A 12,880-nucleotide genomic window follows, 5' to 3' on the forward strand; every position below is an offset into this window, starting at 1 on the left:
TGAAATGTAGTCTTGTTACTAGATTTTGTTAAAGAATAAACCATAAACTATTTTCCAGTATCAATGACTAATGATCCTTCCTCTCGCATGATAACTTTTGATTATGGTGGGGACTCTGAACCCTATGATCTCCCTCTAGTTGAAGTCTTTGGTGGAGACCTTTTGCATTTCTCCTTCAAAGACCCAACTCCTAAAAATTCAACCTTGGCTGAAGAAGAAAAATTGATATCTTTAGGTTGAGGTAAGGACTCCCCCTTCTTCATCAAGGAGGCAAATCTAGAGCCCATGTCCTATCCAATTGCAGGCTCGGGGGGGGGGGGTTAGGATTAATCAAAGAACTTCTTTTAGATTGTCACTTCTATTGCATCCATTGCCTAAAACTTTGGCCTCCCGATTGGGAGAGATTCAGAGAAGTCTTTGCTCCCCCCATCATTTGGTTTGTAATTGGCACCCTCACAGTCTTGATCCAAATTGGCTTGGCCCTTTGGTCCTCTGGCACCTTTAAGCAGCCACAGATCTTAAATTCATTAGTGAATCATCTACAAATATAGTAAATCTGAGATAAATCTTCATATATGAATTCCTACCATATAACTTCATTATAGACATGCACCTGGGCAAATGGGCTGAGAGATGTCTATGAGAACACAAGATCTAAAAAGCCCCATCTACGTTGAATTCTCTATCCATTCATCTATAAACAATGGCTCACTAGTTGCAGTAATGATCTTCAGAATTTTGTCCCTCTTTCAGAGCTCTAGAGGTAGATTTGACAATCTAATCTAAACCTAGCTTGCTTGATAGCATCACGGCCAGGTTTAAAATTAGATCACCAACTCTCCAGGGCTAACAGTTGATCGATCAAGGACCAAGATCCTTTTTCCAGGATCCTCTTCTTGTCTTCCACAAAGGGATGTCTAAACACTAGAATTTCCTCCGATAAAGGAGAAACTTGAAACTGACCGCTCACATTCCATCTGAGATTGAGTTCTCTTTGAACAAAATCAAGTGGAAAACCCTTCCCCATGAACTTACCCAACAATTCCATCTTCAATCTTTCACAAGTGTGGCTAATATCCTCCTTTGAGAAGGCAATCACCTTGGTGAATCACTCTTCTAGTGCAGCAATATCCTTGTCATCACCTAAGATGTTTTTCATATAAATTAGTGAGAAAGCTGAATGACTTGTACCCATGAACACTTGGCATCTATAGCCAAGCCTCCTCTTGCTACTGATCCAATTGGAGAAGGTTGAGGTGCCCCTCCCCAAACTATCTCTCAATCTCCATATCAACCCTAAACACCCTCCTTTTTCCCTTCATAGAGGCTCCAAAAGATTTCCTAATCAGCAATTTTTCTTTTTCTTTCTCACTCATCGCATTTTCTCTCACTAAATAGACTTTTTTTGTGTCAGGGGTCTCACCCTCTTCATCCTCCAGTTCATTCAAAGAAAAAAATATGTTAGAGCTTCCACCTGTTTATCTTGTTGTTAGGTCACCCACCTACCTGATAGTCACAACCTTGTTAGTACCATGCTTGGGCACTTGCCATTTTTCATTTTGTATTATAGGAAGAGAGCTAAGCTTGTAATCTCTGCTTCAACGATGAATTCCTTCACAATCAGGAGCTCTATAATAACTGACAGTAATTGAATCCTTATCATCTTCTCATTTGTATATCTACTCTCTCAAGAGAGTTGAGAATGATCAGACACAAAGAAGTTTTTAATGGACTATTTTGAATACCTTTTTTTTGAAAATATTTTGAATATCTTGTTGCTTTGCTTGGAAATATTTTGAATACCTTATTGCTTTGCTCATACTACTGAGTACTAGGATAAAGCCACATATGTTATTAATATTTTTAATGTGTCGACAATAAGTTAGATCGGATAGTGCTTTATCGCAATTTTGCTTGAGGGTGAGCCCTAGGAGTTTTATATTTTTTTTCTTTTTTTATTCGGGCTTTTCTTGCTTAAGCTTTATTCCATTATTGTCATGCCCCTAACTCAAGATCACGAGCTAGGGATCATGACAATAACCATATACTCATAAAAAACTTTCCTCATGAGTAGACAAAGTATTTTATCATGATATCATAAAATAAATAACAAAATAAATAGTTAATAATTAAGTCTAAAAATTAACTAACTAAAATCTAAACTTTAATATCTTATATAATCCAACAATATTCAAAAGATCTTGCATCAAAACTTTAGTAAATTTTTAATTGAAAATAAAGATATCGAAGTTCAACTTCTAATCACTCTCTCTCAAAGTTTATCCCTATATCATCTTAGTTTTCAAGATCTACAAAATAATACAACATAGAATAATGAATTAAACAACCTAATAAGTAATACTTCAACTAGATTAAATCAGATAATAAACTAACTAATCATTTACAAACAATAAGTATATAGAATTCATTAGTTCGAAATCAAATCCTAATATGCAGCATCATCAAAATATTATGTATGCTAAATTCAGTCTTTCTCAAAATTTAAATGTTATTCATAAATCTAATTTCTTTCAAAATATCAAATTCTTATCGTCAATCAAGAAGTATGATTATATTTCTTTTATGGTAGGATTATGATATGGCATATCTTCTTGCAGTATACTGCATATCCTCTTGTAGCAAAATCCTTTAGGATCAGATATCTGCTAGCGGTATGTGGCATATCTTCTTGTGATATAAATCTTAAGGACTAATCAAGTGCCAATATATTAATAGTTCTTAACATTGTCAAGCGCTGAGTTTAAATTATCGTGTGGTTCATTTTTTAATTTGACAAAAATATATGTAATCATGATGCATTGAAATCAAATCAAATCATATCAAAATCTATGATCATATATCATCATAATATTTTAAAAATAAAATATTTTCAATAATAAATACTTTTATTTCATACATCATGAATAAGGCAATTCAAAATTTATTAATATAATAATTTTATAGTTTACCAATAGATCTAGAAAAAGTAAAATATTACTTTATAAGTACTCTGATGAATCTAAATAACTTTATTTTTTTTTTGAAGATCCTCAATTGATAGATCATATCACAGTATCCCACCACTAGACATCTTCTTGTCAAGATAATTATACCGTTATACAGAATCAAGTCTTATAATTAAAAAAGATATGAATAATTATAGAAAGATAGAATTGATGAGCAGTTACATCCAATGGTCCGGATTGGTCCACTTATAATAACTTTATCTAATTAAGATCAAATTGAGGTACTACTAGCTCCATAGTGATTGAAGGTGATCGAATCTAGTAGTGTCTGACAAGAGCCAAAGTGAAGGTCAAAATATTTTTCCGCAATAAGGGGTCAATTCAATCAAGTAACTTCATCACATTATCATCATTTAAGATACAAAGATTTAATAGAGATAAATAAAGATTTGATCTTGATAAAGCTTAAATGGAGCGGACATACTATAGGACCAATAAGATGGTTCAAAGTTTATCTATTGGGGTCAATTTGCATTCAAACCAATAGGGCTTGGGATACTTCACTAGGTTTATAGATCAAGTAGAGGGACAGAGTGATGGAGAAGAAGAGAGAAACTAAGAGCATGAAATAGGGCTAACCAAGCGGTAATGCTTGACAATGTGAGTCCATTCAATCAAAGCAACTATATTTTATTGAAGATCTACTTAGAGTACAGGTGATTCAATAGAAATCAAAAGCTACAAAATCTACTGATGTTCGATGAAGGCCGATAGAAACCAACACACTATGTGGCTGCTAGAATCGATCGAAATCATAGGGTTGGAGAGCCTTTGGGTCTGCCAAACATCATATAGAGAAAGATTAGAGAGGGGAAGAGCCTAGAGAGGGAGAGAATTTTTTTTTTCTTCTTCTTCTCTGTCTTTTTCTTTCTTTCTTTTTTTCTTCTTCTTCTTTGGTTTCCTAAACGAAATAGGGGAGCTTGATCCATCCCTCTTTAGAACAAACAAAAGAGGAAGAACTCTCGTGAGCCTAGCGATGGCCAAGGCTGGCATAGCCAACTATCCAACCATAGTCGAACGGGGCATGATTGGTGGCGATGGGTATCCAATGAAAGAAAACTCAAGAAAAATAGCTGAAGCCCAAAGAAAAAATAAAAAAGGCTTGAAACTGAATTGTAGCAATGAAAGGAGGCCGTAACCTATGGCATCCATGAGTGCCACAAGCGGCTGTCATCACAGACAACTGATCAGAAAAATAAAGAAATCACCTAAGGAGATAAAATTAGGGAATCAATCACCAAAATAGGGCATCCAAGATTCCAACCAAACTTGATGAATTCATGATTTCAAGACTTTGAAAGACGTGAAAGATGATTGATTAAAAGCTTTGAGGATCAATACCTTCATCTGACGTTGCTTTAATGGTGATTTCGACGGACATAATGATAGAGGCGGATTGTGTTTAAGTTCAAACAAGGAAGAATAATATCGGGATGATTGGTTCTATGGGCCGGAGATTGGCGATGGTGACCGGAGGAATCCTATATTAGTTTAAATATATAAGGAATTGAGGTTTTCAAGGTTCTTCCAACACCAGTTTCTCAATGGAAATCGGACTCAAACAGAGGAAAATAGGGACAAAGAACTCCCATCAAGAGTCCATCTCTCCTCTAGCAAATGTACCGCATATATGTTTATTTCTTTTTTTTCTCTGGTTTGGGTTGAATACACTTTTGGGCCGATCAAATGGATCTGGCCCAGTTCAATACTAGGCCCTTTAAGGCCAAGGTATTATAATTATATTTATCATTTCATATTTGAATGGACTGATCGTCCTGGTGCCACTATTTATTATATTTTTTCAATCTTATTATCCCTTCAAGTTAAAGATTAGAAAGATTATGCCCTTTTAGCTTCTCCAGCCCCTTCTTTGAATGCAGAAAATGTGACCTCACCACAATGGGGATCTCTTCAGTCTTCTTTGTGCCTCTGGTGTCCTCCATCATTGGATCCTAGGGCAGCTACAGCATCTGTAGGGTGTGGGTATGGAGGAGATTAGGGAGCATGCCATAATTGGGGTGGTGGTGGTTCATAGGTAGCACATGAAGGATCCCTACTATGATGGATCCACCCATTCTCACAAAGTCCATCGATATTGACTCGGCTTGGAGACACCGCAGTCTTGATCGAAGAAACCTTTGTTTGATACCAAGGGCCTACCATATCATGCTCTATGAGGATATGAGTTGCAGCCCTAAGTTCCTCTTCGAGGACTATTTGTAGTAGTCCAATTCCAAATATCCTCATCCCTGTTTGATTACTGATGAGGTAGTGGTAATGGTGAGAGGTGATTGGAGCACCAGCAATGAGAATAGTTAGGGGATGAGTAAAAGGATAGGAATCTAATTTGATAGACGTGCTGAGCCATCCTCAACTTTGAAAAATAGTTTTTAGTCCTAAAATATGTTTATGAGATGTAATCCCTTGACACCCACTTATGGCATGTTTGGTTGGAGTTAGACTTTAGAATAGGAATAGAATGAGTGACTCTCATTCTAACTATTTTGTTGGATGGACATTCTAATTTTTGGAGGAATGAAAATATATACCCCAATTCCTCCAAAATCCAACCCTTACTTTCTCTTAGTATTCAAATCATATTTCAATTCTAGTCACAAGTCAGACATGTCAAGGATATAGCCATTCCGATTTCAATTTTAGTAACGAACCAAAGGTTTTAATGTAGATGGACAGAAGGATTGCAGGACATTTAAAGCGTAACTTCAGGATATTTACAGACAGGATGGAGCCTTTTGGAACTATGTTGCCTTTAGACTTGGTAATGCTGACAATGTCTGCCTTTAGGAGAATTCTTGGATTGGTTCCATACCTCTTTGCTACATCTTTGAGGACCTCAATGCCATAGCTTCAAAGCACAATGTGCCAGTGAGCTCACAATGGAGTTGGTGGTCTCCCTCTTGGAAGATTCAACTTTGCAGCCCCCTTCCACAGGGCGAGATGGATCAGCTGGCTAGCCTCTCGGATTTTCTGGCCCTCATCCATCCCTCCCGGCTATTAGGTGTGCCGATGTGCAAGCTCTCTCCTTCAAGCTCTTTCATGATTGATTCCTTCTATGAGTTTCTCGACAATGGTAGTTTGGGATGTCCATTTTACAAATCAAATTGGAAAGTGGCAACTCTTAAAAAAGTCGAAGTCTTTGGTTGGCCTTGAAGAACAAACTGCATGCTCGGAAGGTGCTTGCCAAGAAATGGCGGCATATGAATGCAGACTGGGTCCTCTATGGAGCTTGGACTGAATCTGCCAGTCGTTTGTTAGATGCTCCTTTTCGGAATGTATATGGTCTACCTTAAGAACACATTTGAAGTTGAAGAACTAGCCGGCCAATCTAATTGATCCATGGACTGGATGGAAGAGTAAAAACAAACAAGCTTGACTAGAGGGGTTGGTGACCAGTTGTGTGTAGTGGTCTTCTCAGAAAACTGGAAAGAAAGCAGTGCCAGGTTTGTTGCCCAAGGAAAGGTATTCCATCTTCGCAATTCTGCTAAAATCTTTTTCACCTTCAGGAGTTGGCAGCACGCATGATCAAAAAAAAAAAAAAAACAGAAGGTTCGTCATCATCTGCAGCTTTGGAGTTCGCTTGCCCCTGTCTTGAGGAATGCGGGTTTCAAATGCTTTACTTCTTGTTGGCTCTAGCTGCAGGCTGGCATAGAAACAAAGAGGAATTTATTGGTTCTTCTTGATTCTGTATTCTGAGATCCACTAAACAAAGAGGAATTTATTGGTTTTCCTTAATTCTGTATTCTGAGATCCATTCCTATTTTTCTGTTTGTTCTTTTGAGGCTTCCCTTTGCCTCAACCTGTCTCCTTTGGTAAGGAGGGGGTGGTGTAACTCTTTGCCATGTGTCATACTCTTTCCTCACTGTAAATTCTTCTTGTTTTAATAAAATCTGGGTGGCAATCTTTGCTTCATTTTTCATCAAAAACAAAAAAGAAAAAGAAAAAGAAAACTTCAGCATCATTTTTTTTAATAAAAATGGAACTCAAGGCGTTACCTAAAACTCAGGAAAAGTTGAGGGGGACAATACATAATTTTCCCAGTAAATTTTTTCGAGTCTAGTTTTTGTGATCAAGGGTTGGTGTGTAATCTATTGTAGTTTTTCAGAAGAAAGTGAGAAGTAAGATGGAAGATTCTTGGAAACCACTTCTTAAAGTAAGATGGAGCATCCAAACAAACTGCTCCATCTTAGTTTGAACCCAAGAAGAGCTCAGTGTTATCTAATCAAGCACGGAGCCACTAAGATTTGAACCAAATTTTAGGTGATTAGAGCCAAGCTTTCTGGCTATATTCGAAAACCATAGCTGTTCCAGCTCCTCTCATTCATGAGCCAAGCTCTAAAACGCCTTTGAGCTTAAACCGAGCTGCTCACAAACAGATCATTTGCACCACTGCTGAAACATGAAACACCAAAATTGAATAAGGAATTGCCTCCAATTAGAAGCAGCATGAGGCAGCACATGGCCTAGCATATTTGGCCTAGCTTAGCCTAGTCCAACAACATCACCAATGATTGATTAAGAAAATTCACAGATAAAATGGACTCAATCAGATCACCCATCCACTTGCTTCAGCGACTTATAATCTAGTTGGGTTGGAAGCTTTTTGTTTGTCATTCGAGTAACATTGGAAGCTTTCGTCAAGCAAGAATTCCAAAGAACTGTTTCAAAGATTACAGCCATGAGAAAGCAAGTAGGAAAAGCCTGGAATGCACCATAGTTCCACATAGTTGGATGAATGTCAAAAGATTTCATTCCAGGAATAGATTCACATTAGGATTTCTGCTCTCTTTTATCCCAGACAACCCACCTAGGAAACTGGTTTGATATTGAATAGCATTGCTGTTATGTGAATGCACATGATGCTTTCATTTGGTAGTTCAATGGCATTAGATAAAGAAACATATATAAAACTGCTTTTAGATACTCTCTTTTAATTAAATGTACACCTAATTACCAAAAAAAAAAAAAAATGCACACCTAGTATCACCATGTCGCTCTATCCTTCAAACGAGACAGAAATATACATTTAACAAATCACGAATGCTTCCATTGGTTCTGAAACATAGACAGGATTCTTTCTGGCTTCTAGATTTTACACAGACCGACTCAAAAATTTAACCTGTTCTCCATGACAAAACCACACAAACAAGCAGGGATTTGCTTATCAATTTCCTTCCTCCATATGTCTACATTCTCCTGTCTGACTCCATCATTCATTTCATCCATCCTTTTTATTTTCCAATTCAAATTCCAATACAGGGCTAATCTTGATTTCATGTTGAATATTACTGCAGCACAGAGCAACAGGAAAGCCAGTATGTTCATTTATGCCTTTCAAATATAGCACGCCAGAGTATCTTATCTTGAAGAAGAAACTAATAGAGTATCTTAACTTGAAGAAAGCTATCTGGAAGCAACCTAGTACAGTTCAAATGGGAGATATTTGAAGAGAAATACACTAATACTTCACCTTGTCATCCAGAGTATCCACAAAAGACCTAGTAAATTTGGCACTGCACATAGTTGGAGTAACATTTTGACAAAAGTGGTAACAGCATTGAATGACATGGGGTTGATAATCCCTCAAGTTCTTATATAAAAAAAGCCTTGAAATTGCTTAGACTATGGAATATTTTGCATGTATGAGGTTTGGTTGACAACAATTGAACAGCACAAAGAATGACTTGGTATGAGTTAGCTTCAAGGGGAGATATGCTTCATGTCACTTCTATAGTGCAGGAGGTGGTCTATAGCATATTTTTTTTATTTATTTAAGAAAAAATATAAACATAATGGGTCTAAAGAAAAAAAATGCCCCTTCTAGGTTTCATGACATAACTTTTAGCTACCCAGCAATCACAATATATTGATGTTTTCTGACAGCACTGTTTATCTACCTGTATGGTAGAATCATCATCATCCTGCTACCTCCATTGTTGATTTCTGATGCTTTCTTCAAATTTTAAGAGCCATCAAACTAATTCATTCAATCAGCATGATCACTCTTGTGTTCTGAACCTTCTTACTCGTGTTGTGCCATTAACACCGAATCTGCAAGCCTTGCCTGCACCAGTATTTGTCTTGTACCATCAACCTTCTTATTTGTCCTGTACCATTAACCCTTCACATCATAGAGCTCTTCTTCCCTGTTTCATTCTGTAAACTGGCTAGGTCTTCGGTGACAGATAATTTGTGCAATTTATAGACATTCCTACATATCGCCCAGCTTATTCCTCCTCTGCCTGCAATTTATAGACATTCCTACATCTTGCCTAGCTTATTTCCTCCTCCGCCTGATTTGGTCTTCCAATGAAACTCTGTATGACGTTCTACTAATTTAATTCATTCTGGCCACTTAAATTACTGTTTGTTTCCGATGATTGGATATTCATGTCTGCTTTGCCAAGCCTTGTTTGAAATTTTTCTGTCCTGCTTATGCTGAAGATCAGTGGCTTCTTCCCTATGGCCTTTGCTTTGAAAGCCCATGTTCTTTTGTTGAAGGCCACAATCAGTCCGTTCAAACCTTATGCCCCTAATAACCCCTTAGACATGTCATAACTGATATACATAACATATGTTCTGCCATGAACATATAGAAATGCATGAATAAGAACAACTCAATTCTACACAACAATGTAAGAAGACAGCTAAAGCTACCTAGCATGAAGAAATAAATACTGAACTGCAAGTCAATGTTCCATTAAGCATGAATTGATGTTACTCTGATGAGCTATGCAATAGAGAATACTTGAAAAACATGCTAAATATGATTAGAGAATGCTAAATTATTAAATTGAATGTATTCTCTAGAAAATAATGTCCTCAAGAAACAAAGTTGATTCATGTAATAGTGCAAGACAATCAGGAAGCAAGTAATTATTTTTAGGCAAAAATTTGCTATTGCATTCTCATGTATATGAAATACATGGAAAAAGATTTACATTATCTGGCAGAATCGTAACTGCACAAACAATCAAGGAAGGGCTAAGATTTTAACATAACAAAAATGGCAACCACCAAACATCATAATCTCACCTTCTTATTGAGGATAATTTTTGTGCATGGCATAATGCATTCAAATCCACAGCTGAGTTTCGCCCAAAGAGAATCACCATCTGGATACTTCTTTGGGCAAGAAGAATCAGTTGAAGAGAGACTTCGAGTATCCAAAATGGTATCCACAAGGCGGCAGAGTTTTAGTCTTGTATCTGCTTGCTCACTGCACAACTTATCTTCGACACTGCCATTATCTTAAAACTCCATTCTTTCAGAATAGTGATGCTCTGCTCCAAGGTCTCCCCAAATTCTTTAGACTCTCTGGTCCTAGTCAAGTTGGATAGGTAACTTGAGCAACAATGTCCAAGTAGTAATCATCCCAATGGTTACTGTATTGTCCTTGTGAGCTTGCACTTGGAAATGAAATGACTCTCTGAATAATTGACACTGCAGATCTTCAACAGCTCGGCTGACCGCTGTTTTACGGTCGGATCACAACTGCTCTGCATTATAAGTAGCAGCCTTGCAGCCAAACCCATTTCCACTGCAAGTGGAGCACATTCTTCAGGTGCAAGGCTACAGACCGCCCACAATAAAGACAATGCATGCTGCGTACAAGTCTCCGACACCCTCACCAGGATCCTCACCGCATTGGGTATAGTCTGCTGGCAATCCTTCAAAGCCTTCTGTCCTTCTGGGATCACTGAGAGATCGTCTAATATCTGCAATGCAGCTTCCAGAGACTCCGGATTCAAATGTGGCAAGAGCTCAACAAGCTGCGAGACAGCCCCAACACTCACAATCAAGCTCCTAACCTGCTTGTGAGAGCATATCATCCTCAAGAGCCCCAGCCCAGCCGAAATCCCATTCGGGTGCCTCTTATCCTTCACCAGCTTCAACAATCCCACCAAAAGGCTGAAGCTTGACACATTTTCCGATCGGAAATCCTTCTCCTCCATCAGCATCTCGATGAATTTCGTGCAATTGATCCTCGTCTCGATGGTTCCCTCATTCAGCATGTCGACGACGAGCGAGACCTTGGCAGGCTGCATCAAATTAGCTTTCGAATCCGAACAGAGGTCCAGATTAACTAGGATACCAATTGCTTCGGAGCCAACAGCATGAGAAGTGAATGGGCCCAGAAGAGAAGAGACCGAGCCAATGCCGCCGGACTCCGCCACCGTCTTCCTTGTGGAAGAGTGGACAGTGACCAATTGGTGGAGCTCCTTCAAAGCCTGGACCCTGGTCTGGCCCTTGGCCTTCCGGAGGGTGTCCACGAGCTCCGCCGCCCGGCCTTGGACGTCCTCGGCCCGCTTCTTGGCGCGCAGGTAGCGCTGCGAGAACCAAGCATGAATCAGCTGCAGAAGGGTGCGGTTCGGCGTGACGGTGTCGTCCCAGAGCTCTTGCATTGTGGTGGGGCAGGTGAGGTGGCCCATGGAGAGCCATTTGAGTATGTTGCCACGCTCGTAGGTCTGGCCGGTGCACAGAGTCACCGGATCCGTCATCGGATCGAGGGAGATGGGGCAGATAAAGACGGCGGGGATGTCGTCGAGGGGATCGAGCTCGTCGATCATCTTCTTCAGCTCCAGCTTCTCCCCGGCGGCGCCGGCGAGGACTCCGCCGCCTGCGGTGGCGCCCAAGATCCCGTCTTTAACCGCGGTCTCCACGTCGAGCACCTGCCCACCGCCCTCCAACGCCCAGGGCGGCGGCGGTGGCGGCTGCCGGTATTGCGGCATCCTCCCAATCCACTCGCCAAGATCAGATCTTTTTGCGAGGAAACAGAATCCAAGAGGGCAGAAAGAGTAGAAGAAGACTGAAACGGCGAAATGGGATGGAAAAAAAATTAAATCGGGCAGAGATTTGGAGGTGGAGATGGAGCTGGGATCTCTTTTCCCTTGTTCTTTAGACCGAGGGTGGGATGCAATGATATGACTGCAGTGAAAAGGATAGAAGCCATCATCATGGCAAGCATCATGGACTTATGATCCCTCCCAAACGCTCTCTCACTCAATAAAGCTCAGAAAAAGGCGAAATCATCAACTAGGGAGCCCCGGATCAGAACAGAAAGAGAAAAAGGATGAGCGAAATATGTAACGCTAATAACAGAGAAGAAAAAAAGACCAGAACTTTAGAATTTTTAGGACAAATGGATGACACCCGAAGAAATCCAGGTCAAGGCATATCGAAGGCTAAAGGGGAAAAAAAAAAAAAACAAACTTTTAGTAGTATTTTCGGAAGAAACAGATGATGAGACCCAGAAGAAATGCAGAAAAAGAGATCTAAATCCACCGAAGAAGGGAGTGGAGAAGAGAGAGAGGAGAAGTATCGTTATTGAGAGTGAGATCAGATCGATGATGGGGTCCTCCACTGCCTCTCTCTCTCTCTCTATCTTTCTCTGAGTGGGAGAGGAAAAGGACGAGAGCGGTCTTGGTCTTTTTGACTCGAGGGAGGACGGGGGAGGAAGTGACCGGAAGTAGCCGGTGGCAAGGCTGCCTCGGCCAGAGGGATCCACGTGCAGGACTGACACCTGTGGGGCGGTAAATTCCCCCGGTCTCCCCCTGGTCACCTTTCTTTTTCCTTTTTTTACTGTGAGCCAGTCATCGACTCCCGTTGAGTGGCGTGCGGTCTACAAATTGTCCAGAGATTTTGTGTAATGACCATTAAGTCCACTTCACATACCATTCCGGAAAAATGTATTATTGCACCTGGCACGTTACGCATGAGACATCAATTCCAGCGTTTGTTTGGAAACATTTGGATTTTGTTCCTCATGATATCGTATCCTGCTGTCATGACACAAGTCCATCACCACACAGTGTAGGTCTTGGAGCCATGCACTT

The 12,880-nt window shown here is 39.7% G+C and overlaps 1 protein-coding gene across 4 annotated transcripts; it reads right to left on the reverse strand.

The window, feature by feature from the left end:
* Positions 1 to 7,686: 7,686 nt before the first annotated feature.
* Positions 7,687 to 12,431, reverse strand: LOC105060141 (U-box domain-containing protein 30). 4 transcript variants are annotated; one of them, XM_073251576.1, is made up of 2 exons: positions 10,080 to 12,431; positions 7,687 to 7,702 (listed from the first exon to the last, which is right to left on the reverse strand). In XM_073251576.1, exon 1 carries the CDS (start codon positions 11,774 to 11,776, stop codon positions 10,427 to 10,429), a length of 1,350 nt encoding a protein of 449 aa, XP_073107677.1. In that variant the 5' UTR covers positions 11,777 to 12,431; the 3' UTR covers positions 7,687 to 7,702; positions 10,080 to 10,426. The 4 variants fall into 4 exon arrangements, with proteins under 4 accessions (XP_073107677.1, XP_073107678.1, XP_010942053.1 ...); XM_073251577.1 differs by lacking the exon at positions 7,687 to 7,702 and adding an exon at positions 8,316 to 8,332; XM_010943751.4 differs by lacking the exon at positions 7,687 to 7,702 and adding an exon at positions 8,851 to 9,623.
* Between the last annotated feature and the right edge of the window lie 449 nt (positions 12,432 to 12,880).

This window comes from Elaeis guineensis, chromosome 2 (genome assembly GCF_000442705.2).
Source record: "Elaeis guineensis isolate ETL-2024a chromosome 2, EG11, whole genome shotgun sequence".
Taxonomy (NCBI): domain Eukaryota; kingdom Viridiplantae; phylum Streptophyta; class Magnoliopsida; order Arecales; family Arecaceae; genus Elaeis; species Elaeis guineensis.